Genomic DNA, 27709 nt, shown 5'->3' with positions numbered 1-27709 from the left:
TTTCTTTATATACCTTTTTTCCTGTGAAAAATTAACCCAGTGTTTCAAAATCTAAAAATGTAAAGATTGCTTGTATTAAAAGTCCATGTAAAAGGAAATAACTTACTTATCTCATAGAATTATTCAATGACCAAGTCTGATCATAATTAACCATCAATATTTATTGAGCACTTACAGAAGTCTGATGTGTAGGTGTCATTTGGTAGAGAAAAAAGAAATAGGTTCTCTAATCTCTTTCTTCTGGGGCTCTGAAAGCTAGTAAACACATATGAAAAAAACTTGATGTTTGTCTAATTTAATGGTGTTCCAAGTAGACAGGAGCAAGTCTTAATTTTCAGATTTTTTATTTGTATATGCAATGGACAACTAGTGGATCATGCACAGAAGAATTCCTATGAGACATCTCAGACTCAATTCAGTGACTGGAAAGTGTCGTGCATTTAAAGGTCATTTTGAATTGCGTATTCTTGAGTTGATCTTTCTGCCACCAGGGGTCAGTCCTGCATCAAGACCTTCTCCAGGAACTCCTACAAGCCCGAGCAACCTCACCAGTGGCCTGAAAACACCTGCACCTGCCACAGCAGCCTCTCACAACCCTCTGGCAAACATCCTCTCGAAGGTGGAGATCACCCCAGAGAGCATTTTGTCTGCTCTTTCCAAAACCCAGACACAGTCAGCCCCTGCACTGCAAGGTAAACTGACATGTGCCAGAGGGGTTTGAACTGTGAATGTTTGTCTCTGGCTTAATCCTGGATACCATTTCTGAGAAATATAAAGCCATGAAATATATAACACAGTTAGTTCATTTATAGAATTTTGAAATGTCAAGAAAGAGACTTTATTAAATATGCTCTAGTCTAATCCCCTCCTTGGATGAGGAAATTTAAGCTCACTGAGGTGATGTGACCAGGTTAAGGTCACACATCAGTCGTTTTAGAGGAGCTGAGACTAAAAGCTGGATTTCTTGACTGGAGTCCAGTATTCTTTCACTTATTTATCCCATACTGTTAGTATAGGTGAGTATGTGTTGAATTTTACATATTTTAATGTTAACTGAAACTAAAAACAATAAAAAAAGATCAGTCTGCTATCAGAAATCTTAGAAGACATGATTATCTCCTTTTTAATGTCCAAATGGCCTCTATAGATATCATACCTTTTTCTGTTTTCTGACTACCTATTGAAAGTGTTAGTTGCTCAGTCATGTCCAGCTCTTTGCAACCCCATGAGACTGTAGCCCACTAGGTTCTTCCTTCCATGGGATTTCCCAGGCAAGAATGAATACTGGAATGGGTTGTCATTCCCTTCTCCCAGGGATCTTTCCAAACCAGGGATCAAACTCAAGTCTCCTGGATTGCAGGCAGATTCCCACCAGGAAAACCTACCTATTACCTCTTGTTTGAATCTCTCTATTCAGCTTTGCTAATTATGTTTTATGCCTAAAACTGTCTGCTGCTTTTTTTTTTTTTGCTTCTAACATTTTTTCATAAAGCTTACCTTGATCTTTGTTCTCAGATCCTTCAAATACCAACTGAGTATAATTATGCAGTGAATTACAGTTTCAATATAGTGATTTACTCTGCATCAGTAGTTCTTAACCAGAAGTCTCCAGGGGACATTTGGCTGTGTCTGAAGACATTTTTGTTTGTCATAGCTGGGGTTGAGGTGGGAGCTACTCCATTTGAGGGGTAGAAGCCAGGGATGCTGCTTAATCCTACAGTGCATAGGAGAACCCCAACAACAAAGTATACAACCCACAATGTCAGTGGTGCTGAGATCCCACTTTATAGGAATAGAGAGCAACAGTACAAGTACCTGTTCATTTTCTTATTTCCTATACTTCTATAAGTGGATCCGCCGAGCACTGTATTATAGTGAACTTTGTCTTACAATATAAGAGAATTTTGTTACACATGACTAAATGCTACTAAATAATAATCCACACCTCTACATACTAGCACCAGCAAAAGAATTAATGATAATGCTGAAGTGCAACTCGCACTGCTAATTTCAGGGATAAGTAGTTTGAGAGATTGGCATTGATGATTTCTCCTTTCAAGTTTCTCTTCTATTATCGTTCTGTAATTACAGTAAAAACCTTAAACTCACTTGCATTTTAACTTCCTACATAGATACAATACATAGATCTTAAGAAGCTTTTTCTTTGAGCAGATTGTTAAAACAATATCATGTAGACCTTCTAATCAGGCAAAATTTGAACAGAACTAGGTGTGTTGTGACAGAATAAAAAGTGGGACTCTCAGAAAAAAAACTTTGTGGAGTAACAGGACAGTTCACCACCTTTGAGTTCCTCATGGAAAGTGGAATTTTCCTTACCTTTTAAAAGGACTATGTCTGACAACTTAAATAGATACCTTTCTTCAATGACCATAAAGGAAATCTCTTAGAACTTTGCTCTCAATGTCTCACCTACAGCCCTTAGTGATATTTTCAGCACAAAAGAATGACTTCAGTGGGCAGACACCATAGTGTATGGTTTAAGATTGAAGTAAAGTAATACTTAGTGGTAAGAGTGTAATATTTTCCCTATTACCAGAAGTCTGAGTAGTATCTATGTTAAGAAGATGATCTCTTGAAGAATTCCTTTCACAACATCTGAAAGATATGCTGGAATATCATTGTAAAATCATATGATATTATCACTTTCCAGTGCTTCAAGACTTCTGATTTTGGTAAAAGCAGTTGCTGTTAAGAATTACACTATTAAGAAGAGGAAAATTGTATAGCCAGGGAGATTTTTTTTAATTAAATACGGATATTTTTTTCAGGAGGATAGCAATGAAAATAAACAGTGCTTTAATTTGGATTTTTCAAATATTGGATAATAATAAAAGCCATGCATCGTTGTTTAGAAGTTGGTGGCATTTGAAAACGCTGCAAAGATGGAACAGCCTTAAAATTCTCAAGACCTTAAATCTCTTAGCAAATAAGGATAAAAATTGAAATTTTAAAGAAACAATAATTGAAATATCAAATGAAATATTATTTTCTTTCATATATCATTATGAAGGAACAGTTTCAGTTTACAACTGAAAGCTATTAATTCAGGTGAAGTGTATGTAAAATTTTCATTTGTGATCAGAAATTGAGTAAATTTTTCAAAATATGATTGGATTATAAATAAAGAACCTTCTGTTATTTCTTTGTCAAATATTTTTTCAAGAAATTTTCTACAGGAGCAGTTTGCTTTGGTGGACTTCAGCCTGCCTTTGCCCCCAGAGAATCCTTTCTTGGTGCTCTGAGAATGTTTTGTCTGTCAGCAACTAGAGTTGGATCTCCTCAGTGTCAACATGTATAGACCAATAATCCTTGGATTTTCCAAGCTATAAGAAGGGGATTGGTGTGTCTTCTTGTCAAAGGATCAGTGTCCCCAAAGGTCTAATTCTATAAGCTTTGTGGTGTATATATGTATATTTATTATTGCTACATTTTACAACTAAAAATTTTACAACCGACGCCTTGTTTCCCCAAATATTACACCAATCCAGCAAGATATGCTTCTTAAAAAAAACATGACAGGTCACATAAGTCCCTGCAATTTGCATGTCGTTCTCTCTGTCCTAAGAATAACTGTACATTAACTTATTAGAGACAGTTGCGGAAGTTGGAAAGGAAGGGTAGGGCAGAATATCTGTTTGCGTTTAGAGAAACAATTCCGCAGACCAAACATTAAGAAATACTGGCTTAAAGTGTTATTTTACAGATAATTATGCCCCCTTTCTTTTCCTGCTTTGTCTTGTTTAAACTCTGAGTGATTCTGACACTAAAATCTCCCTCTTCCTGTTGCCTTTTATTTTTGCCATGTTGGCCTTGTTTCATGACTACTAGAAATATTTCAGTAATTTGCTCTCCTTATATTGATAAATCAGACCAATGTTTTCTGTGACATTTAGCCATTACTTGTTTGTTCTGAATCCCTTTGATCTCATATTTTAATGTCTGTCTAGTTCCCACTGAAATGAATATCTGATCAGCCTACATTGTTTTCATTGGAAAGTAGGGAGTTGTTGTTCTTAATTTCTCTAATCTTTGTTTCTACAGGCCTGTCATCTTTACTTCAGAGTGTTACTGGGAACCCAGTTCCATCCAGCGAAACTACACCCCAGAGCACTTCAGCTTCCCCTGCTAACACCACAGTCTCTAGCATAAAAGGAAGAAACCTGCCCTCCAATACCCAGTCCTTTATTCCCAAAAGCTTCAACTATTCTCCTAATTCCTCAACTTCTGAAGTCTCGTCAACATCAGCCAGCAAGACCTCAATTGGCCAAAGCCCAGGGCTCCCAAGCACTACTTTCAAGCTCCCCTCCAACACTCTGGGGTTCACAGGTAACCACAACACTAGCCCTGCTGCGCCACCTACTGAAGTTGCCGTGTGCCAGTCCTCAGAGGCCTCCAAGCCAAAGCTGGAGTCAGAGTCCACCTCCCCAAGCCTGGAAATGAAGATCCACAACTTCTTAAAAGGTAATCCTGGTTTCAGTGGCTTAAACTTAAACATCCCAATCCTGAGCAGTTTGGGATCCAGTGCTCCAGCAGAAAGCCATCCATCAGACTTCCAGCGTGGCCCTACTAGCACATCAGTCGACAACATTGATGGAACCCCAGTACGGGATGAACGGAGTGGGACGCCCACTCAGGATGAGATGATGGACAAGCCCACGTCCAGCAGTGTGGATACCATGTCCCTGCTTTCCAAGATCATTAGCCCTGGTTCCTCAACACCCAGCAGTACAAGATCACCACCCCCTGGGAGAGAGGAAAGCTTCCCCCGAGAGCTCTCCAGTTCTGTGTCTACGTTTCGGCCCTTTGGCTTGGGCAGTGACTCCCCCTATAAGCAGCCTTCCGATGGAATGGAGAGACCGTCTTCTCTGATGGACTCTTCACAGGAGAAGTTCTATCCAGACACTTCTTTCCAGGAAGATGAAGATTACCGAGATTTCGAGTATTCAGGGCCTCCACCATCTGCCATGATGAACCTAGAGAAGAAACCAGCCAAGTCTATCCTGAAATCAAGCAAGCTTTCTGATACCACTGAGTACCAGCCAATCCTGTCCAGTTATAGCCACAGGGGTCAAGAATTCGGGGTAAAGTCTGCCTTTCCTGCGTCTGTGCGGGCCCTCCTGGACTCTAGTGAGAACTGTGGCCGGCTTTCGTCTCCCCCTGGGCTGTTTAGTGCCTTCGGCGTCAGAGGGAATGAAGCGGGGTCTGACCGGTCACCATCGCCGAGTAAGAATGATTCATTTTTCACCCCTGACTCCAACCACAATAGCTTGTCTCAGTCTACCACGGGGCATCTCACTTTGCCACAGAAGCAGTACCCAGACTCTCCTCACCCAGTCCCACATCGGTCCCTTTTCTCTCCGCAGAATACCCTTGCCGCCCCCACGGGCCACCCACCCACGTCAGGTGTGGAGAAAGTCCTGGCCTCTACCATTTCCACCACGTCGACGATTGAGTTTAAGAATATGCTTAAGAATGCCTCACGAAAGCCCTCAGATGATAAACATTTTGGCCAGGCCCCCAACAAGGGCACTTCAAATGATGGTGTCAGCCTGTCAAACCTTGCCCAGCTCAGCTTGACGGCCGCCGATCAGCAGCAACAAGAAGAGCACTATCGCATAGAGACTCGAGTCTCCTCCTCCTGCTTAGACTTGCCTGATAGTACTGAAGAGAAGGGGGCCCCTATAGAGACCTTGGGTTATCATAACGCATCAAATAGGAGGATGTCAGGCGAGCCAATACAGACTGTAGAGTCCATCCGAGTCCCTGGGAAGGGAAATAGAGGACATGGGCGTGAGGCTTCCAGGGTGGGTTGGTTTGATCTGAGCACCTCAGGAGGCTCCTTTGACAATGGCCCCTCAAGTGCCTCTGAGTTGGCATCCCTTGGGGGTGGGGGCAGCGGAGGCCTCACTGGCTTTAAAACAGCACCATACAAAGAACGAGCACCCCAATTTCAGGAAAGTGTCGGCAGCTTCCGTTCCAACAGTTTCAACTCAACATTTGAGCATCATCTCCCCCCATCCCCCTTGGATCATGGGACACCCTTCCAGAGAGAGCCAGTGGGGCCATCATCTGCCCCACCCGCCCCTCCTAAGGATCATGGTGGTATCTTCTCTCGAGATGCACCTACTCATCTACCCTCTGTGGATCTTTCGAACCCTTTCGCAAAGGAGGCAGCCCTGGCCCACGCTGCCCCACCTCCTGGGGAGCACGGCGGAGTTCCTTTCCCCACCCCACCCCCTCCTCCGCCCCCCGGGGAGCATAGCGGCAGTGGCGGGAGTGGCGTCCCTTTTTCTGCTCCTCCTCCTCCACCTCCTGGTGACCACTCTGGGGTTGTACCCTTCCCAACCCCACCACTGGCAGAGCACGGAGTGGCGGGGGCCGTGGCAGTATTTCCCAAGGACCATAGTTCCCTCCTTCAGGGGACCCTGGCTGATCATTTTGGGGTGCTCCCAGGCCCCAGGGACCATGGGGCCCCCACCCAGCGGGACCTCAACGGCCCCGGCCTTAGCCGTGTGCGCGAGAGCCTGAGCCTGCCCTCCCATTCTTTGGAGCACTTGGGCCCAGCCCATGGAGGAGGAGGTGGGGGAGGCGGCAACAGCAGCAGTGGCCCCCCCTTGGGTCCCTCGCACAGAGACGCCATCAACCGGAGTGGTATGATCTTGCGGAGTCCCCGGCCAGACTTCCGGCCTAGGGAGCCTTTTCTCAGCAGAGACCCTTTCCACAGTTTAAAGAGACCCAGGCCACCTTTCGCTAGGGGCCCTCCGTTCTTTGCACCAAAACGCCCATTCTTCCCTCCCAGGTACTGATGGAAACTAAGGGAAAGGCATTTGAACAGTAGAGAGCGTTGGAAGTAGGAGTTTGGTTTATTATCATTGTTTTTATTTGTTTTCCCTCCTTTGATCTATTTTTTCTTTTTTTATTATGACAAAGGACCTCCCTTCCAAATTAAAAAGTTATATATGCTTACATTTCACTATTCCATCCAGTCCTCCCACCCACTGCACTTATACCTACCTTTTCCAAGATGTTTGTATTTTAAGGGGGTGGGGGCCAAAGAAACACAACTAAAGCCACTTCATTTGGCTGGGGGTTTGAAGGGTGGGGAGGAGAACAAATCTTATTTTACCCCATCTTTTGAAGAGTATTACTACATTTGAAATAAAACTTCCATCAGTACAGATAATACCATGTGCAATGTTGGGATGTCATTTGGGGCTTGGCTTCTCACGTGGTCAGTGGAGGGACTCTTGTCCCCTTCTCTCTCCAGTTACCTGCTGTTAGCCGTGTAGCTGTCTTCCCTGTGTGCTCTGTGGCCTGCGGACAGCCAAGAGATGTTGCAGGGGAGGAGATGTGGGAGACCTCGGACCTGTCAAGTTATTTGGGGGTTTTCTTTTGTTTTGTTTTAAAAGGCATGTGGAAGTTGAGTTCTTGACCATTCTCCCAAAGTCTAAGCCTTTGTTTTTTAATTCAGCCTCTTCTGAGGTTCTATCAGGCAACAACTTTGAGGAAATACGGACCTCATTTTATCCTAGTAAAGAATTTTCCTCCTCTGATTAGAAGAAAGAGGGCCAGGTATATTAAAATTAAAAGAATAAGGAACTGCAATAGAGAGAGAGAGGAGCCATTGATGGTGTGATCTGACTTGGCCATCTGTCATATTTCTGAGGTGGTTTCACATATCTGGCATCAAGCTCTTGCTTCCTGCTATTTTTTTTTCATTGACTTTTTCTCCCTCAGTTTTCTCGTCTGCATTTCGAGTCTAGCCGGAAAGTCACTGTACTTGACAGCAGATACAGAGCTGCAACTGAAACATTCTCAGATATTATCCCAGTTGTTTTTTAAGTAGACATTTTTACCATGGTGCCTCCCTAATGTTGTGACATTTGTTGGTAGTTATCACCAAAAGTTAACTGTGGGGAAAGGGAAGTATTTGTCTTTTATCTTTCTTTTACCCTTGACCTAGTCCTGTTTTCACCCCTCTTCTTGGTATTCTGAAGGAGGAAGTTTAGTAGCATCTTTCTTTACACCTCTTTAGTTCTGTCTTAGTGACAAGTGGATGTTACACATATCCTTGCAGACACAGGAGGACCTGATTAGTTTAAATTTACCCCACTCTATGGATAATGACCTGTCACATTTCAAGGCTCAAACCTTATCCTCACCTCCCACTCTCAATAGAAAATGTTTATGCCCTTAGTCATTTTACATGGGGGAAAAAAAAAAAAAGTGCTTTTTTTCTCCCTGAACTGAAAAGCTCCTTATTTGTATTTCTACAGCTAGTACTGGGAAAAGACAATCACTGCGCTTTGAGTGTTTAGGGACACTGAAAAGCAAATGTTGCTTTACTACATTTTTTAATTTAGTGTCTTACCCTAAAGTACACACTGGTAATCTCCAGCCAGAAGAGTAAAAGACTATAAAAGGAAATCCTAGCAAGTTTCATATTTTCTTCCAAGTTAGTGTAGAAGTAACTGTAGGAAGTGTAGGGATTGCTTTGGATTCACCCGGTGAAGTTTTACAGATGGGAGAGCGTGGGCAGTGTAGTGACAGATGATGATTCTTTGTCTCAGAATAAGCTTGCTTTGCAGGTAAAAGAGCAGCTCAAACCAGGTGTGCATCGTAGTTTGGGAGTTTTTGTGTAATTTATTCCATGCTACTTGTTTCGGCTCTCCATGTGTTCTCGAAAACATGGAGTCCTCCATCTTCCTAATGCATTTCTGGTCTTAAGCCAGCTGTTCTTTCTTTGACCTTCTCAAGCCTCTGCGCTGTAGCTCTCCCTGCAGAAAAATGCATGATACCACAACGTTGTAAGTGGGATGAGGTGTATAGTGTAGCAAAGCAAAGAAACAATACAGTTATACTGAGTCCTAAGACATTTGTTTAGAGAAAAGTATAAGAGAGTGTGAGGGTGGGGTGGGGGGAGGTAAAGGGAGGAAGTTTTAACTCAAAACTGAGTTTTTTTTTCTTTTGCAGAAAATTAAGTGGGATGTTTTTCATTCTAGAATAAAAGAATGTGAATTCTTTCTGCTGCTCTCGAGTAATCTAAAAGTAGTGTTTACTTGAAAAGGCTCTCTGACCATTTGATTTTTATCAGAAAATGGGGGGTTGGTCAGCAAAGTGGTTTCCTGAATGTTGGGGCAGGTTAATTGTCCTCAGAAGCATGATAGCTAGTACATGAAAGGGAAGACCTTGTACAGTTTTAAAAGATGGACTTTAAGGGTTGGGTTTCTGTGGAGTGTGTTTTGTTTTTTTAAGGCACAAAATCCATTTGTTTCAGGATGGAAATGAGGATTTGTATGTAACTGTCAGCTATTTGTTACCTTTAAGGACATCTGCCTCCAGCAGTCAGTGAAGACAGCGATGTGTGTATATATGTGATATAGTGAAACAAGACAATTCTGGTATTCATAACATGAAACAAAGGGGTTTTATTGTTTCTGTGTCTGTGATTTATAACTCCGTGCCCATGCTCTGACTTTTGTATTTCAACCTCAGAACAAGATTTTTTTTAAAGCATAGTATAGTGCGTCTTGGCAAGGACATGATTCAGTATGCAAACAGATAATGCGAAGTTGTTACTAAGGTTCTTGGTGCTCACTGTAAAATCACAGACAGAGAATCGGTGGGTGCGGCGTGAGTACACTGGTACCACTTAAAATTCAGTGATACAACATCAGAAATTGAGTCCTTAAATATTCTGTAAAAGTTTACTCTTCAGTCAGCTTAGATTCAACCTCTATCCTAGCTCCCATTTGCCCTCCCAAATTTTGTGGAGAATAAACAGAATTTGGTTTGTTTCCAGGGAGGGTAAAATGATAAGAGAATAGGCCTTTCATCCTTTCCAGTCCCAGGAATACAATGTTTGTGATGTATATGGTACAGCAAACCTATCTAGATAATGTGAATATGCTAAAACTCCTAATTGCAGAATATTCACTATCAGTCCTGAAGTTACTGGTTCATGCAGAAGTAAGCTTCAGCTGTTACTGTTTTGAAGCCGCTGTAAATTACTGCTTTTTCTCCTTTTTGCCTCCCCTCTTCCCCCCCTTTTTTTGAATGGGCTGGGGTGCCTGTTAAGATTTAAATTAGATATGTTGGATTGATATTCTCACGTGTTCAGTGTGGAAAACAAAACAAGTACATGCTTTAGAGGCAACAACAATGAAATCCTTTTGAAATGTGTATTAATATCATTTAATAAAATAACTAGTTCTAAAGGTTTGACATTTTTCTTTGAGATTTGGGTCTTTGACCAAGGGCCCCTGGCTTCTCTGGTGAATGCAAATAGGAGGGAACTTCTCCAGAAGCTGAAACTGCTGCTTTGAGGAACAGGCCTGTTGTTGGAAAGACCTAAGTTTTCTCCAGCAAAGACCCTACATGACTGTCCAGGGCTCAAGGTGAAACCAGCTACAGGAATGCAGGAAGAAAAGCCTGAATATATCTCTGAAGATAACAGTTGTATTTGCTTTTGGTCTAAACGTGCAAGGAGGGTAGAGGGGCTGGTGTGTGTGCACCTGCACAGGTCTGAGGCAAACACACGCCGAAGACCCCCCATCTCAAGCCTGCCTTGCGACCGCTTGCGCTTTCCTCTCTTCCAGCCATTCCTTTTTTTTTTTAATCTCTTTGCCCCCAATATTATGTTTTTGTTTTCCTGTTTAATAAAGTATGGTTTCCTTTGTTGTGTGGTTGACTTTTCCCCTCTCTGATCTTGTCCAGCTGTCCGCTTTGACTTCCGCAGTCAATGTCACTGAAGGCATTCTGAGCTTCTTAAGATCTTTATGGCCTTGTGGGTTTTGTTTAGTCCTTTATGGCAGTTCAATTTTGGACAATGGGTGGGGCAAGATCAAGATGTTCAGGGAGTGGTTGGTAATGAAGTGGGTATACCGTATGGATGATAATTTTGTACATCTTCCCAAAAAATTGTACGATTGTGAGCAAAAAGGTATTTTTAAAGCATAAAATTGGGGCAGTGGCAGTCAGGATCCTTCTGGACAATTCTTTGCCCACATCTACCCTTCTCACATATTGCCAGTAACAAGCCACACTCAACCCCTCTCTCACCCCATCCCTTTTCATGACCCAATGAGGCTTAATAAATGCTGGCTAAAGGGGTAAAGAGAGTCATTGCATCTAGACCAGGCCTGGATCCCTGGCAGGGTAGAAGGCCCTAAATAGCAGCCTTGAATATGTGAAACTGCACGCATGTCACCAGACACTTCAGAAATAGCACAGTCTAGGAACACACCCAGCAGGTAGGGGTGTACACCGTACTGGCCGCTTCTGGAATCCGGCTCACCCTAACTTCCTGGTCCCCGCTTGGTGCCTTGACTTGCCACCTGATTCCTGTCCCCATCCCAAGGAAGTAACAGCTTTTAGAACTCCTCACCAGCCTTTCTGGGCATGTTGAAAATACACAACTTCTATAAAATTGTTTAATTTGGGCCAATATAGTATAGAAGGAATGAGTTGCCCCCTCATGTATGTAGACAGAGTATGTTTTAGGGTATGGAGGTGTTTCTCATACTTGATTATGAGTAAACTATAGGCAAGTCCGGTCAGCTGCTGTTCACAGTTGCTGAGTAATAACTCATTCAGGTTGCAAGAGGGACACCCATGAGATGGCTCTTAAGTAAACATCCTGCTCTACCCCCATGTAGAAGTAGAAAGAAGCACATGTGCTTTAAAGGAAAGAAGCAAGTGCCATGTAAAATTATTTCTGACAAACTAGGGGGTGGGGGAGGACAGAAGAAACAATACTTAGTTTCAAGTTTGAGGGGAACCGGATAAGAAGGCTGAGATCTATTTAGAAACTGATAATTGCAGTTACCCTATCCTTTTCCTTTATCACTGTGGCAGGAGTCAAAAGTTGAGAACACAGATGTGGGTGGAGGGGCTAGTGAGCAGTGCCAACAGAGGAAACAAATACAGGCTGCAGTTTCTTTGTGTTTGACTCAAAACGGTGTTGACTAACCCAGCACACCTTGGATCTGCTGGGGTTCTTAACAAATTAGATATTCCAACATTCCTTCCTTTCCCTTCCCCACTGGATCCCTTTCTTGAGAATTAAGTCCTTTGTCACCTAATTTGTGGGAAGGAGGAGATAAGACTTGAAACGTCCTACATTTTTCTTGGGGTGTTTCAGTTGGAATGTGTAGAAAGGAGATGGGTTTCCTCCTCCCCTGGCTAGAAATCCTTTGCACCTACATAAGGCAGTACTCAAGGTCTCATGTTTTCTAGGTGGCCAATCGTTGCCAAGGGCAGTAGCGATTAGTAAAGTATTAAGTTGGAATCTTGGATTTTGGGTAGTGGGCCATATAGTTGTACAGATAATATCTAGGACCTTACTTCAAGGTACTTAAGTCTTTGTTTTTGTTACTTTATTTCAGCATCGAACTTAAGCTGACACTGGCTCCTGTGTTCAGGAGATTTCATGTTTTCTTGAACTGACCAACCAGGGTCATTTAAAAGGCGTGGTGGCTGTATTTCTCTCGTACCGACTCAAGAAATGTCTTAGGAAAGGACAGTCTTATTAGAGACTTTTTAGGGGAGCCCAAGGTTTTGTTTTCAATTTATCCCCATGCTCTGGCTAGAATGTCTCCCCCTCAGTTTACTCAGCGAAGTTGGCTGGACTATCTCTGTAGTATATTTAAAGCAAAGTTAAAGTTTGGCCCCATCCTAGATCTTTATTACTAAGGGGGGAAAGAAATTTTTTTAACCTAACCTCCCCACAGCACCTACTGTAGCTTTAGCCACTCTGCTAGTTCTTTGGGCCTCAAAACCATTTGGTGGCAATGATACAAAGCTTTCTTGTATTTTACCTTCTTATATTTCTCCTTTTTCCCTCAATATCTCTTCTACCGCTTTGGTGTAGGGAAATTTTGCTTCTAAGAATGAAAATTTGGAGGTATGTGTTGCTCCTGATAACAAGAGGGAAATGTACTGTACTTTTCCATGGAGAGAATTCTTACAAACAGTTAAAGATGATAAAAACAATACCTGCTCAACCAAAGCTGTAACTAACAGGATGTCTATTCTAAGAGTGGAGTAAAGCTGAGAGTTTCTCAAAATTGATTCAGGGTCTAGTGTACCCTTTTCTGAGGAGTTCTTTTCCCTAGACTTCTATGAAACCTTCTGGCATTACTTCCTAAACTACATTTTCCTTAACCTTAGACTAGTAGAGGTTATTTGGTAAGACGCCTCTTTGCCTGTTTTCTTGGCTTTTTATTAACTTTCTCTCCACCCTATTAAAGGCCTCTTAGGGCCCAAAGGTTCCTAGTTCTGTTCCCTGGAGAGAAAAAAAAGAGATGAGCTACCAAACGTGATGCATGGTGATGATCCTGGTCCCTGTGAGACAGCATAACGTGTTATAACACTGGTCCTGCATTCAGATGGAGTGGGGCTTGACTTCTTTGAGAGTCATTTTCAACATTTTGAAGGGACTGTAAGAACTACTACTTGGGGTTCTTGGAATTCAGTGAGATAGTGAAGCATGGCACTTGGCACATAGTGGTTGTTGAGTAATATTCTGGTGGAAGGGAGGAGCAGTTTTAGCAACAGATATTTCCCCAGCAGGCTAATTGGCTAAAATTCTGAGGCTGAGACGTGCTAGTCACAGATCAGAAGTTGTGAAGACCCAGTGGTTAATGTGTTGGCCTTCGCTAGCTTACTCTTGCCTGCTTGCTTGCTGGCTTGCTTGTGACACAGGCAGGAATGGAATAACAACATTCCTTCCTTCACTGCAAACCAGATCACGTAAGTGATGAAGTAGCAGTTGATTGGCATCCTGTAGCACCCAGCTCAGTGCATCGCACATAGCAAGTAGTCAGTACATGTTTGAGGGATGAGTGCAGGCAGCTATTGTCTGTGACTGTAATTAATCTTATCCCACTATCCTTCTACTATCCTCCCAAAGCAGAATGGTTAAAGAAGGTGTGTGTCAGTATACAAGTCCTATGGGGTTTCAAGTCGGTACAGTGGCCGGTATATTCTTAATTATTTATGATTATTTATGGAGCAGCTGCCATTTTGTTGCATGCAGTGTGACACTTCCCTGTCCCTTTTGGTGCAGAGCCATAGGAAGAGTTCTGCCTGCTGTCACACTTCCTGATTGCCATTTAAAAAGTCTCCCAACCTTCTCCCAAACTCACACACATACAAGTAATCTTCCTCTTCCACACTCTTGTCTATTTCTTTTTGTATTTCAGGGTGTCTAACGTGCCAGAAGATGGAGCCAAGATCCGGAGTGGTGCCTGTGACTCAGATCAACTGCTGCCTCTCCAGACAGAACCTCTGGAAACTTAGATTAAACACCTTTCTATGACAGCTCTTCCTCCACAATGCTTGATAACATCACCATTGGAAACTTGAGAACCTACACCAAGCATCCCCACCCCCAGGTGAGGGGACTAATGGGAATTACTAAGAACCTCACATCTGTCCCTAAATCCATTTCCCTCATACTTTACAAATCTGGTTGTGTTTCAATTTTACTATAGAAAACAAATCAAATACACCTAGTCCTGTGTTCTGGATATAGCATGGAGAGGGCTAAAGGAGAGCTAGGATGGGAATTAGAGGCAGTCTTGGTTGGAAGCAGAGAGCTAAGGTTCTAGGGTTAGGCACTTCTTTCTGAGCTGTTGGAGGAATTGTATTGGGAGTAAACTCTTATTACCAGAGAAAGTCTGTTGCGGTAGAAGAATACGAAACTTGGATTCAGAATCCAGCATCAGTTTGCATTAAACCATTTACCTTCTCTGACCTTAAATTCCTCATCTGTAAGATTAAGGGGTCTCTAAAGGGCTCTCTTTAAGCACCATGAGTATGAAGGGATGCCAAAGAATGCCTTCTGCAGATTCTTTGTTCTAGCCCCAAAGTGGTTATGTTCATTTATTCTCATAGCTTGTCACTAGTGTTGCCCATTACTATGTACTGTGCAATATATTAGACAATATAAAATTAACCTTAATTCAGAATTAGAACTATTATTATTCCCATTTTATAGATAAGAAAATTGAAGTTCAGAAGTTTATTTTGTTTGGGAGTGTCTGGTTTTGTCGCATTGCCTGGCTTGTGGGCTCTTAGTTTCCTGACCAGTTCCCTGTGGCTTCTGCAGTGGAAGAGCAGGGTCTTAACCACTGGACCGCTAGGGAATTCTAGAAGTTAATTTACCCAAAATGACACAATCCCCAGGATTTACACTAGATCTGTCTTATCTCAAAGTATATGCTTTTATCTGTTTCCTACCTGCCAGTGAAGACTGTAAAAGTATGGTTAAAAGGAAATGACTACCCTTTCCGATCTGTTTCTCTTCCGCTTGCATTCTGGGAAATTTTCCTGCCCCTGTCCTCGAAGCCGCAGGATATCTTACTGCTCTTTTGATCTGAAACTGCAGGTCTCTGGAATTGCCCACGTGTGTAACAGTTTAGGTCTTCCGGTCAGGCGGAACCACCCACACCGCTGCTAGTGCTGCGTGGGGTGTTCCTCCTCGGAGTTCCTGGAGGTGGTCCCAGATTGGAGTGGCAGCTGTAGTAACCAATAGGCATGGATATTGTTGGGCCAGACGTCAATGAGGAATCTGGCGAAGGAGAAGCGGCGATCTTTTGAGTATGTAGCACCGGCCTGAGGGAAAATGGGGCTGTATCAGAGGTGTCGGCGGCTTCGGTTCCCAGGGTTACATGCCTGCGGGCTGCACACGGTGCGTGAGGTACCCAAAAGTTCCGAGCCATGTTGGACCCAGTCCAGCGGAACCCCCAAAGTGTAGGCTCTTAACCCTGCTTGACACCGCCTGCTCCCGCCCAGCGGCCCCCAACCGGACTACCCTAGCCCTTAGATGCGCCATTTTTTCCCTCGTGTTGGCAGCCTGGGGAGCCTAGAGCTCCTAGCCTCTAGGGCCCTGTATCACCCAGTGTTTTTAAAGGCCCAGGATTCGGACCACGGCCACTTAAATGTTCTAATTTCGCGTGGTCCCAATCCCAGGAAGGAATGATGGAACCTGTGTTACTTGTTAACATCTTTCCCTCCAGGCAGCTGTGCCGACCCCTCCACACTGGTTGGTAGAGCGGCTTGGCTATTTTGAGGAGCTATGGACTGCTCAGGTAAAGAGGTTAGCAAGCATGGCACAGGAGGAACAGCGGACTATTAAGATATCACTTCCTGGAGGTCAGAAAGTCGATGCTGTAGCATGGAAGACAACTCCTTACCAACTAGCCCAGCAGACCAGGTACTAGGCTCATTCTGCACCTACCAGGATAATGCTTCTACCTCTGCTTTCTCTTTCTCAATTTGAGTAGGGAAAAGACTTTGTATGTTTATCCCATCCTCCTCAAGATAGCATTTCCTGCCAGTTCCTTTTCAATCTGCATTAGTTTCATAGTCTCTGACCTTCCTCCATTTGGCATGGAGGGTGGAGGGGAATGATAAATTATATTGCTCCGGTAACCCGTTTCCTCTTGCAGGTTTGGAGTTACTAAGAGATTAGTTCCTGTCTTCGCCTTTGGATTGTAACCTTGTCTTTTTCTTTACCTGTGTTCCTCACTGCTGAAGTTCAAACCTGGCAGGTACTGCAGTGGCTGCTGAAGTGAATGGAGAACCTTATGATCTGGAGCGGCCCTTGGAGACAGATGCTGACCTCAGGTTTCTGACATTCGATTCTGCACAGGGGAAAGCGGTAAGCTTCTTCCTTATTGGGGATACAGTGGCTACTAAACTAAGAGATGTTTAAGTAGGCATTTCTAGCGTTTATTTCCCTTGCATCAGTTTCTCCAAGTGCAGTTGGGAGGCTTACGGCATATTGCTTGCCTTGACTGGTCCTGGCTAAGCTGGAAACTTAGGATGAAAGTTTTTACTTAGCCTGGGTCTATTAAGCAGTGACCATTTGTGCTAGTGAAAGGGAGAGAATTAAGTTGAAAATAGATAATATGCCCAGTTAGCCCCCCAACTCTTGAGACCTATAAGTCATCAGTAGCATGTTTTTAATTCTAGTGTGGCTTGCACAACTGGGCACATGACTGGCTTCCCCTCCACTTTTTCATGTCAGCTTGGATGGTATGAAAACTGACTAACCTACTATGCTCTGGAACTGGAAAGCAATGAGGAGTGGGGCTTACTCTTTGCTGTGCATTGCTTCTAGGGGCCTTCTTTCTTTTATATTCAGTTTTGTTGTTATTTGTCTTCTACTATTCAGCAGTCACCCCCAAGCTCAGGGGCCACATTTTGTGATAGTTACTCATAACTGGCTCACATCAGCTTTTCTGAGGAGGTCAGGGAGGTAGGGGCTAAAGAAGGCTATGAACTCATGAACTCCTTTCTTGTGAACCCAGGTATTCTGGCACTCCAGTACCCATGTCCTGGGGGCAGCAGCTGAACAGCTTCTAGGTGCTGTCCTCTGCCAAGGCCCAAGCACAGAATGTGGCTTTTACCATGATTTCTTCTTAGGAAAGGAACGGTGAGTAATGCAAGGAAGGAGGAGAATAATTCTGGGGTGCTTTTTTTTCAGAGATATCACCATGTTTTCTTTTTCTTTTTTTGAGGTCTAATTGACGAATACAGTTATAGTTTGTTTAAAGTATAGTTATGGTGATTTGATGTATGTCTACATTGTAGAAGGATTCTCATAATCAAATTATCACATGCTTTTTTTGTATGTATGAGAATGCTTAAGACCTACTTTTAGAGAATTTCAGTTATACAATACAGAATTTATCAACTATAGCCACAGTGCTATATGTTAGTTCCGCAGGCCTTATTCCTCTTACAACTGAAAGTTTGTACCTCTTTACTGGGATGGTTTCTGAGGCCTTTTCTGGAGCCTCATGCCTGTTCAATTTGGAGGAGAAAGAAAACTGGGGGCAGGGTCCCTCCATGCCTCAGCTGTGACATTGGTATCACCGTCTCTATTAGTCCATGTCCTTCCTTCTCTAAATCACCTTGAAACTTACCTTCTCTAGCTTTTATGTATTCAACTTTTACTTCATCCCTCATTACTGTTGCTCTAGTTTTGTTTATCCAGATTGCCTGCATGCAACATTTAATTTCATACCTAGAGCTGTTTTCCTCCAGCTGTAAACTTTGAACCGGATTTCCTATTTGTTTTCCCCTAGTCTCTTTGTCTTTGCCAGTAACTTTAGATGTTTCTGAAGGGCAGGATTCACCCCCTAGCCAGTACCCAGGTGTGTCACCCAGGTGTTGCTCCCTAGCAGACAGAGGCCAGCCAACCATCCTTCATCTCTCCAGGACAGTCAAGGGCTCAGAGCTGCCTGTTTTGGAACGGATTTGCCAGGACCTTGCAGCTGCTGCTCAGCCCTTCCGGAGACTGGAGGCTTCCCAGGCTCAGCTTCGCCAGCTCTTCAAGGTAGGGTGGAGACACACAGGTTTAGGAGAATGATCGAGAGGTGTGAGGGAAGGAGTGGCTCTCTGCAGGATGTCTCTGTGAAAATAAAGGCTTGTCCTCACTTTCCCCTTCTTCCAGGATAACCCCTTTAAGCTTCGCTTGATTGAGGAGAAGGTGACAGGCCCAACGGCAACAGTGTATGGGTGAGAGCTGCTGACGCTGAGAGGAACAGGGAGAGGCGGGGCTGCGCTAAGGAAGGCCAGGGCTGGTGTGGGGGAAGAAGAGAGGCCGTGGTGCTCCGAAGGAATGGCACTGACGTTTATCTCTTACTGCTCTCTCTCTGGAGCGGTTCTTTGCATCTCTTTCTGTCAGCTAAATACCCTGAGAGGGAGAAACTTAGAAGCTCAAGAATTTGGAAACCACTCACTGGCCCCTTCCTTCTCCCAGGTGTGGCATGCTGGTTGACCTGTGCAGAGGCCCCCACCTTCGGCATACTGGACAGATCGGAGGCCTGAAGTTGCTGTCGGTCAGTCATGAGGACTGGGTTAGCTTGAGATGCCTGTGTTTTCACTGGAGTGAGTTGAGGAAGGGGAAGGTGATTCTCAGCCCCTTCTCTACTCTGATAGCTAAGGGAGGAATCTGGAAGGAGAAAGAAACTTTGTCCCTGCCTTCTAGAAACTTCCCATCTAGTGACAGATACTTGACACCCTGCCAGGGCCCAGAAGCCAATTCAAATTCCATAGTCAGACATTACCACCAAGAGAGATGGCAAAGGAGAGCATAAACAGACTGGACAGGGTCATTAGGGAAGACTCCTGAGGGGAGAGCAGGTGTGGAACACCATTTGACAGGCACAGAGAGAATATTCTTTTAAGTCAGAGGCCTGCCCTTTATAAAAATACTGCTCCTGGGCAAGGTGAAGTAGGAGTAGGTCAGTTGGAGTAGGATCAGGAAGCAGGGAGTGAGGGGAGAGGCAGATAGGTAGAGCAAACCCTGGACTGAAAACCTAGGCATCTGCTCTGAGTTCTGTCTCTGCCACTAATAAGTATATGGCCTTGGGTAAATCTCCTTGCCCATGGTCCCCAGCTGTAAAATGAGGCTGTTAATTCCTGTCCTGCCAGTGGGGCCATATCACAGACACAAAACCAACTAACACAAGAGAAAGTGAGGACAAGTTAAAAGTACTATAAAATACAGGCCGTTTCTCATTAGTACTATTGTTCAAGGAACGAGAAGCAGAGGCATTTGAATTTCATGGATCCAGGAACAGCGTGGGAGATTGGGTTTTCTCATGACTGTGTGGGAGCTTGATAGGGGGATGGGTGGACTTAATATTTGACCGGTGCTTAGGGTTACTTCCCTGTGCCATTGTTGATTAGAAGGGGAAGGAAGGAAGTACAGGGGTGCTGGTAAGATAGTGCTGGTGAGAATGCAGAGGTGACCAGATGCAGTTAGAGTTGAGCAGTACATGTGTAGAAACCAAGGCCCAGGTACCGCCAGGGTGGTAAACATGTCAGGGGTTGTCTGGAGGATTGGGTGGGCATCCTGCTGCTGGGGATGGTGGGAAAAGTGAGAGAGATGAGGTGGGATTGTTGTCAAGTGGGTGCCTGCGATGCTTGCGCCCAGAGTATCATCTGAGGATTGAAGGAGGTTGGGTGGGTGCCTTCAGTCCGCATCTTCCCTTTGACTCCCTCTATCCTCCCACAGAACTCATCATCAGTGTGGAGGTTTCCAGGCGCCCCAGAGACGCTGCAGAGAGTGTCCGGCATTTCCTTCCCCACTGCAGAGGAGCTGAGGGCCTGGGAAGAATGGAGGGAGGACGCAGAGTTACGGGACCACCGGCGCATTGGGAAGGTGTAGACACTGGGGGGATGGGGGCGGAGGAGGTGTGATAAGGGTTGCAGAGCCAGGAGGGAACCTGATCTGTGAAGTTGGGAGCAAATTGAGAATCCCACAAACGGAGCAACTCTGTCAAGTAATCTCTTCTGGGTTTTCAAGCCCTGCTTTCACCTTGAAGTGATATTGCTGATTCCAACTCCAGGAACAGGAGCTCTTCTTTTTCCATGAACTGAGCCCTGGGAGCTGCTTCTTCCTGCCTCGAGGGACAAGGGTATATAATGCACTGGTGGCTTTTATCAGGGTAAGGAGGACCCATGTTCAGGGGGAGGATGACTGGAGAGGGACTGAGGGCCTAGAAGAATCCAACTGTTAAAAAGAGAGGAGTTAGAAGTTTGAACATTAATACCATAGAGTGCACACGCGCTAAGTCACTTCAGTTGTGTCTGACTCTGCAGCCGCAGGTACTGTGGCACACCAGGCTCCTTTGTCCATGGAATTTCCCAGACAAGAATACTGGATTGGGTTGCTGTTTCCTTCTCCAGGGGATCTTCCCAACCCAGGGACTGAACCCACATCTCTTCTGTCTCCTGCATCAGCAGTGGGTTCTTTACCACTAGCGCCACCTGGAATGATAGAGTGCAAGTGACCTTAATCAAGAGCAGTGCGTCTGCTATGGGGAATGTAGAGAGGGGGTGTGGTAATTACTAGGTGTAGCTGTGATCAGCACGACTTGAGGGCCCAGGAGAGCCACACAGCTGCCACCCTGCCTCCTCTGCTCCCCAGTCACTCTGGTCTCCCATGTCTACATCTCTTCTGCAGGCTGAGTACACCCGCCGTGGTTTCTCAGAAGTGAAAACCCCTACGTTATTTTCTACGAAGCTCTGGGAGCTGTCAGGGCACTGGAAGCATTATCGGGAAGACATGTTTGCCCTGCAGCCACCAGGCCTGGACAGGCCCTCCAGCTCTCAGAGCGACCACTCTGCCAGCCCCGCCACAGACACACTCGCCCTCAAGCCCATGAACTGCCCTGCACATTGGTGAGCTGGGAGCCAGGAGACCTGGTTTCTTCTGGGGGTAGGGCTAGGCAGCCGGTTTGCTAAATATTAATAGAAGGCACCTTGGAATAGTGTTGGAACCCTGGATTCGAGTCTTGAATCTGCCTTCTATCTCCCCATGTGAATTTGGGGAAATCATCGTACCTCCCTAAGCCCCAGTCTCCTCATGGGTAATAGCGAGGGTTTGGAGCTGCTGTCTCAGGTTCCTCTTTCAGTTCAATGCCTGTCACAGAACAGGGGCACAGGAAGTGGTGTCTGTTATTGTTGCTGAGAAATTCACTTGAGAACCAGGCAGGATTAACAGGACTCAGCAGGAGGCAGGGTGAGGCCTGAGAGGGCATCAGCTGATAGTGCAAAGAAGGGAAGTGGACTGGGCGGGGAGCAGGCCTCCGGGGTTAGTTTTCCCTGTGGGCCTGACTCTTCCCCACCCCAACCTCAGCCTAATGTTCGCCCATCGGCCCAGATCCTGGCGAGAGCTGCCCCTGCGACTGGCCGACTTTGGGGCCCTGCACCGGGCTGAGGCCTCTGGCAGCCTGGGGGGCCTGACCCGGCTTCGGTGCTTCCAGCAGGATGACGCCCACATCTTCTGTGCACCAGATCAGGTGGCCCTTCCCCAGCTCCACTGAAGCAGTCTAAACCACCTTTCATTCTCCTTGTGAACCACCAACATTCCTGACCCTCAGCTGCCCTGTTTATATACTATAAGTCAGCTGCATTCTATCTCCAACTTTCCTTTATGTTTTTGCTTTCTTTCCCTCAAACTACCACCCTGACCCCAGAGCTCTAGCTGGCACGCAGCTCACCTACCCTTATTCCTCCAGCTGCAGGCAGAGATCCGAGGCTGTCTTGATTTCCTCCACTCTGTCTACACCATCCTTGGCTTTTCCTTCCACATGGCACTGTCTACCCGGCCGTCTGGCTTCCTGGGAGAGCCTTGCCTTTGGGACCAGGCCGAGCAGGTGAGTGAGTGGTAGGGAAGCAGAGGCAGGTAAAGCAGTCTCACGGAAGGGGAGAGGAGGTGGGACTAAGGGTCCCTGGTAGAGGCAGGTGCTGAGAGGGTCATTGCGGGGCCAGTGGGATATGTTGCTTGTAAAGTCTAAGGCGACATAGTCCTTCTCTTGTCTGCTTCTCTCTAAAGGTCCTGCAGCAGGCCCTAGAAGAATTTGGAGCACCGTGGGATCTCAACCCTGGAGATGGTGCGTTCTATGGGCCTAAGGTAAGCTAGGAACCCAGATTAGAGTCTTACTGACTCATCTTCTGGTTTTCTTTCATTGTTTAATAGACACGAAGGAATGTGTTTAAACTTGTGTAGGATGTAAAGAAAAGCAATACATTTCCTGCCCTCATGGAACTTAGGTCTGGTGAAGCTTCTGGGAGGTAAAGAAGGCATTTTCAGCACCGTGGGATCAGTACTGTGTAGGTACTAAGGGAGCATGTTACTCTGGAGGGTCAGAAAAGGTTTCCTGTAGGACTCTCTTTCTAATCTGAAAAGTAATTATTGGTTAAGTAAAAAGATGACTCAGGAGGGAACATTGTAGGCAGAGGCTGGGTCGAGGAGTGACATGGCAGGTTGAAAGAGGTGAAAGAAATCAGTGAAAAAAAGGCCTGAAAAGTGCCTGCTGGATATAGTGAAAGAGCTGTTAGGTTGGTTGGTTTGATTAATTTTGGCTGCACTGGGTCTTGGTCACTGCGTGAGCCTTTTCTCTAGTTGTGGCAATCAGAGGCTCTTCTTCACTGCAGTGTTTCAGTGTGCAGGCTTCTCACTGCAGTGGGTTCTCATTGCCGAGCACAAGCTCTAGGCACATGGGCTTTAGTAGTTGAGGTGTGCAGGCTCAGTAACTATGGTGCACAGGTTTAGTTGCTCCAAGGCATGTGGGATCTTCCAGAATCAGGGATCGAAACTGTGTCCCCACTCTGGCAGGTAGAATCTCAACCCACTGGACTACCAGGGAATCCCCAAGGCTGTTAGGTTTTGAGGGGCCATTTTCCAGTAAAATGGGGATGGGGGTTAGAATCAGAAGTGAATAAATGAATATAACTCTTTCAAAAACATTGGCTCTAAGGAACTTCCTGATGGTCCGGTGGTTAGGACTGAGCGCTTTCACTGCTGAGGGCCCAAGTTCAATCGCTGGTTGGGGAACTAAGATCCCACAAGCCGCACGCGGTGTGGCCAAAGCAAACCTTAAAGAACATTGGCTTTTATAAAGGCAAAGGAGAGTAGCTCACAGATCCAAAGAGATGTTGCCTGAGGATGTTTAAATGCTGTGATGTGAGGGAGCCTGTTTGGGTCGGGAGAAGTTGAAGTTGTAGAAGGGGTTTCAGTAGAGGAACATTTGTGGGACATCGTAAGGGATGGGATCCAGAGCTCTCCATAGACAGGACCCTTGTGCCTTTGTTTAGGAGATAGGAGGAAAGGCTGGGGTAGGTGCAAGGAAATGAATAGGTGTGGTGACAGAAGCTGAGACATTTTTCCTTTCTCATGCTGTCAGTTATTGGAATTCTCCACAAGGTAGGAGGCAGGAACATTTGCTGAGATGGGAGTGGGGAAGAGGAGAGTTGTCATGAGGAAGCTAAAGAAGGGAATTGAAGAGAAAGCTTGAGCATCCTTGAGGAGAACAGGGCACAGAGTTGGTTAGGACCGCCCGTGGCTCGCTGGCAACAGCATGGCTTCTGCTGCGGTTCACAGTGGCCCCTTGCGTCAGTCACTGTTTTTGCATCTGTAGTGTGTGGTATGCTGGGCAACGCGGGTCAGCTCTGTTGCCGGGCCAGGCAGGTGGGCAGCGCGGGATGCTGCCAAGGTGGAGTTTCGTCATGTGGATGTGACAGAAGAACAACGATACCAGGGAACCTGAAGAGTGGTTATAGCTTCATGGAGAGAAACGGAGGCGGGAAAAGCCAAGAGGCCTATGAGTGTGAAGAAAAGTGAGTTAAGCAGCTGAGAAATTGAAGAGTCATTAATAGGAATAATTGTCAGAGCTGGAAGGACAGGATACAGGAATCGGAGCAGGTGTCTGATGGATTGTTTCAGAGGTGCAGCCATCCTGGGAGATGATGGGATGAAGGTCATGGCCACAGTGTGGGCTCAGGTGAAGGTCTCTGAGATGAGAAACTCATGGAATTGAGAGGCCAGGGCGAGGCTGGGCCATTCATGTGAGTGTTGACGTCCCCTAATGTTACATCACTATTAAATGGAAAGAGCCACTGCCAGATTCTCCAGTGAGTGACGTGGAGCAGGATGCCGTGGGTGACATGTCTCTCCACACAGCCCGGGATGTGAGTAGATAGAGGGGGCGGACGTGCAGTGGAGGGCACTGGCTCTGGTTTCTCGCGTGTCCTCCCTTCTGTCTTCGCCAGATTGATGTGCACGTCCGCGATGCCCTGGGTCGACCCCATCAGTGTGGGACGATCCAGCTTGATTTCCAGCTGCCCCTGAGATTTGATCTCCAGTACAAGGGGTATGGCACCTTGTCCTCTCCCCTTTTCCCTCGGCTCATGGACTAGGTGGAGGCCCACTTCCCTTTCTACCCTTAAAACTTAGCCACATCCTCCACTCCCTCCCTTGCCGGGGTTGAAGATTTCTTGGAAACTGGAAGGTAATCTCGGGTGCTCATTTTGTGATGCTTCTGCATTCTGTCCACCCCCATCTCCCTCCAAGGCAGTCGGGGGCCCTAGAGCGTCCAGTCCTCATTCATCGCGCTGTGCTTGGCTCCGTGGAAAGGATGTTGGGAGTGCTGGCGGAGAGCTGTGGAGGAAAATGGTGAGACCTTTGACCCAGATTCCTGTCTGTTCTGGCTCTCAAACCAGGCAGTGTGTGCTCCAGATCCTGTCCCCCTTCAGACTCCAGCTTCTGTTTCCTTCTAGAATCTGCTCTCTGCAGCCACACTTGTGGTCCGAGCCAGGATAAATAGTTTGCCTTCCTCTCTTCTCTCAATCAGGCCACTGTGGCTGTCCCCGTTCCAGGTGGTGGTCATCCCCGTGGGGACAGAGCAGGAGGAGTATGCCAGAGAGGTGAGGATGGGGGCCGACGCAGGGCTGATAGGCCCGGGACGAGCAATGGGAATTGCTACATGCTGGGAATTCCACATCTGAAAACTGAGCTAATCCCTCCTTGCCTGGAGATTTGTGAAACAAGTCGGTAAATGTTAAATAGACAATAAGGTCCATGGCACAGAAGGGGCCTTGGATGAATGTTGTTCTCATTTTTCGTTTCTAGAAAGAAGGATAATGGACAGTACTAGAGCCAAGCAGCTGGTTGGTGGTGTAGAGTGGTGTCTAGAAACAGGCAGGGTCCAGCGAGGCTTGGCTGCAGGATGAGGCAGACAAGGAAGCTGTGGGGGCTGCAGAGTGGTCTCAGTGTAGAGAATGAAGAGGGTTCGTGAAGAGACCTGGAGAGCCTGGAGGCAGAGGAAGGAAGAGCAGGTGGGGGAGCTTGAGGAAAACTGGTGTTGGGGTATTCCACCTCCTCAGCCTTCCGTTAAATCAAGTGCCTATCAATGACCCTCTGCCCCAGGCACAGCAGAGCCTGCAAGCTGCGGGACTGGTCGGTGACCTGGACGCTGACTCGGGACTGACCCTCAGCCGGAAAATCCGCCGGGCTCAGCTCGCACACTACAATTTTCAGTTTGGTAAGACCTGGTCAGCACAGCCCCACGGCCCTACACTCTTCTACCCGGCCTGTATGTTCTTTCCTGTCTGTCAGGTCATTTGCACATTTGGGTAATTTGCGGCTCATTCCCCGAGCTGGGCAGGAGCCAGGATTCAGCGCAACTGAGCCGTTGGGGCCTAGGCTCTTGCACCCCCTGGCCTGTGCCTCTGACTCTCAGGACAGTTTTCTTCTGGTCACCACCCTAACTCTTGGTGTCTGTCAGGTTAATTAGTCAAGAGAGCATCAGACAGAAAGGGACAGGAAGGGCTAATAAGACATTAATTAGTTAGTTTTGTTTATTCTAGACCTAGGTGGAGTCAGCCCTGAGGGATGAGAAAAAGGGCCATAAGGGAAAAAGCCTAAGCCAACCGTGTACCTTTTTTCATTTTTCCAAGATTCAGAGCTCTGTCTTGAAGGCAAGAGGTAGAGATTTCTCAGCCAGATTACCTGATTCTCTAGTTTTACACACCCACTTCCCTGGTGGCTCAAACAGTAAAGCATCTGCCTATAATGCAGGAGACCCGGGTTCAGTCCCTGGGTAGGGAAGATCTCCTGGAGAAGGCAGTGGCAACCCACTCCAGTATTCTTGCCTGGAAAATCCCATGGACGGAGGAGTCTGGTAGGCTACAGTCCATGGGGTCACAAAGAGTTGGACACAACTGAGCAACTTCACACACCCACTCATCCTGCCAGTCTTGGCAAAAGCTACGCCATGACCCCATGGACTTACATAACATGTCTCCCTCCCTGCCACCGTCCCCTTTCTCTAATGTACATTCACACACACAGACACTTTTCTCTCTGGATCTGCTTCTTGATGTGTTTGTCTTTCTTTGGCTGACCGTACTGTCTCTCACCCCTGGGCTCCTGAGTGGAAGTGATAAGGCATGTAAGAAAATGTCTGGAATCTTTCAGGAAGACCAGGGAACTGGAGAGCAAGAGATAGCTAAATATATCCTTTCCCGGAACCATGTCTGAGCTCTGCTTTTCCTAAAGATTTCTGCACAGCAAAAGGAGGATATCCTCTCCTTTTGGATACACTTTTCCTAAGATTCCCAGACCTCCCTCTTCCTGCAGTGGTTGGCCAGAGAGAGCAGAGTAAGAGAACAGTGAACATTCGGACTCGAGATAATCGTCGACTTGGAGAATGGGACTTGGCCGAGGCTGTACAACGGCTACTGGAGCTGCAGGACACCAGGGTCCCAAATGCTGAAGAAATTTTCTGAGCATTTGTATATAGATGTGGCAAAGACCTGCAGGAGCCACCAGCCATGCCTTAACTGACAGGTCTGGAGTCCCTCAGACTCCTCAGAACTCGGGTGAAGGCATGAACTACTTTCATGAAGAGATTTGGTCTGGGAGAAGCTGTAGCTGTTTGGATGTGAGGAGAGTGAAACTAAATAAACTTGGGGAACTTCCCTGGTGGTCCAGTGGTGAAGACTTTGTGCTTTCAATTCAGGGGCTTGGGTTCAACCCCTGGTCAGAGAACTAAGATCTCACATGCTGTATGGTACAGCCAAAAAGTTAAATAAAAACAGTAAACTTGAAGCTAGTAGTGTATGTCCTCATCTCTGATTCCTGACAGGGACATAAAAAGGAATTCGACTCTGTCTCCCTCTCTTCTGTCCTAGGGGCTTGAGGGTTTGAGAAGGGTCATTCCAGAGCTCTCCCTGGTTGGGGAGCTCCAGTTTGGAGGGTGTTCCTGTCTCAACTCCTCAGGGCCCTGTTTGCACACCTGAGTTCAGCAGGTTGTCAGATGCGTTCTCCACAGAAGGCAGCACGCAAATGGAGAAGTTGGGGCACAGAATAAGGCCTTGGACC

At 46.1% G+C, this 27709-nt stretch overlaps 2 protein-coding genes across 6 annotated transcripts in view; both read left to right on the top strand.

Moving 5' to 3' along the window:
* Nucleotides 1-10645, top strand: part of RPRD2 (regulation of nuclear pre-mRNA domain containing 2) — a 90386-nt gene extending 79741 nt beyond the window's left edge. For both annotated transcript variants that reach the window (XM_052636560.1, XM_052636559.1), the window contains 2 exons: nt 492-692; nt 4063-10645. In XM_052636560.1, the coding sequence (XP_052492520.1) occupies nt 492-692; nt 4063-6827 (2966 nt within the window). In that variant the 3' untranslated portion in view covers nt 6828-10645. The remainder of the gene's footprint in view (nt 1-491; nt 693-4062) is intronic.
* Nucleotides 10646-15596: 4951 nt separating this feature from the next.
* On the top strand, nt 15597-27428 carry TARS2 (threonyl-tRNA synthetase 2, mitochondrial). 4 transcript variants are annotated; one of them, XM_052636610.1, is made up of 18 exons: nt 15597-15715; nt 16044-16240; nt 16564-16687; nt 17340-17464; nt 18253-18370; nt 18488-18552; nt 18797-18875; nt 20057-20203; nt 20391-20489; nt 21008-21225; nt 21683-21845; nt 22065-22202; nt 22382-22459; nt 24598-24698; nt 24899-25000; nt 25179-25251; nt 25754-25868; nt 26966-27428. In XM_052636610.1, the coding sequence occupies exons 1-18, from the start codon at nt 15650-15652 to the stop codon at nt 27112-27114; spliced, it is 2157 nt and encodes a 718-aa protein (XP_052492570.1). In that variant the 5' UTR covers nt 15597-15649; the 3' UTR covers nt 27115-27428. The 4 variants fall into 4 exon arrangements, 3 of the variants coding, with proteins under 3 accessions (XP_052492570.1, XP_052492569.1, XP_052492568.1); XM_052636609.1 differs by having other exon boundaries at nt 15598-15724; XM_052636608.1 differs by having other exon boundaries at nt 15598-15724; nt 18797-18944.
* The last annotated feature ends 281 nt before the right edge of the window (nt 27429-27709 follow it).

The sequence above is a fragment of the Budorcas taxicolor genome, chromosome 3 (assembly GCF_023091745.1).
Source record: "Budorcas taxicolor isolate Tak-1 chromosome 3, Takin1.1, whole genome shotgun sequence".
Classification (NCBI taxonomy): Eukaryota; Metazoa; Chordata; class Mammalia; order Artiodactyla; family Bovidae; genus Budorcas; species Budorcas taxicolor.
The sequence above is the reverse complement of the archived record's forward strand: the minus strand, read 5'-3'. Positions and strand labels throughout refer to the sequence as shown.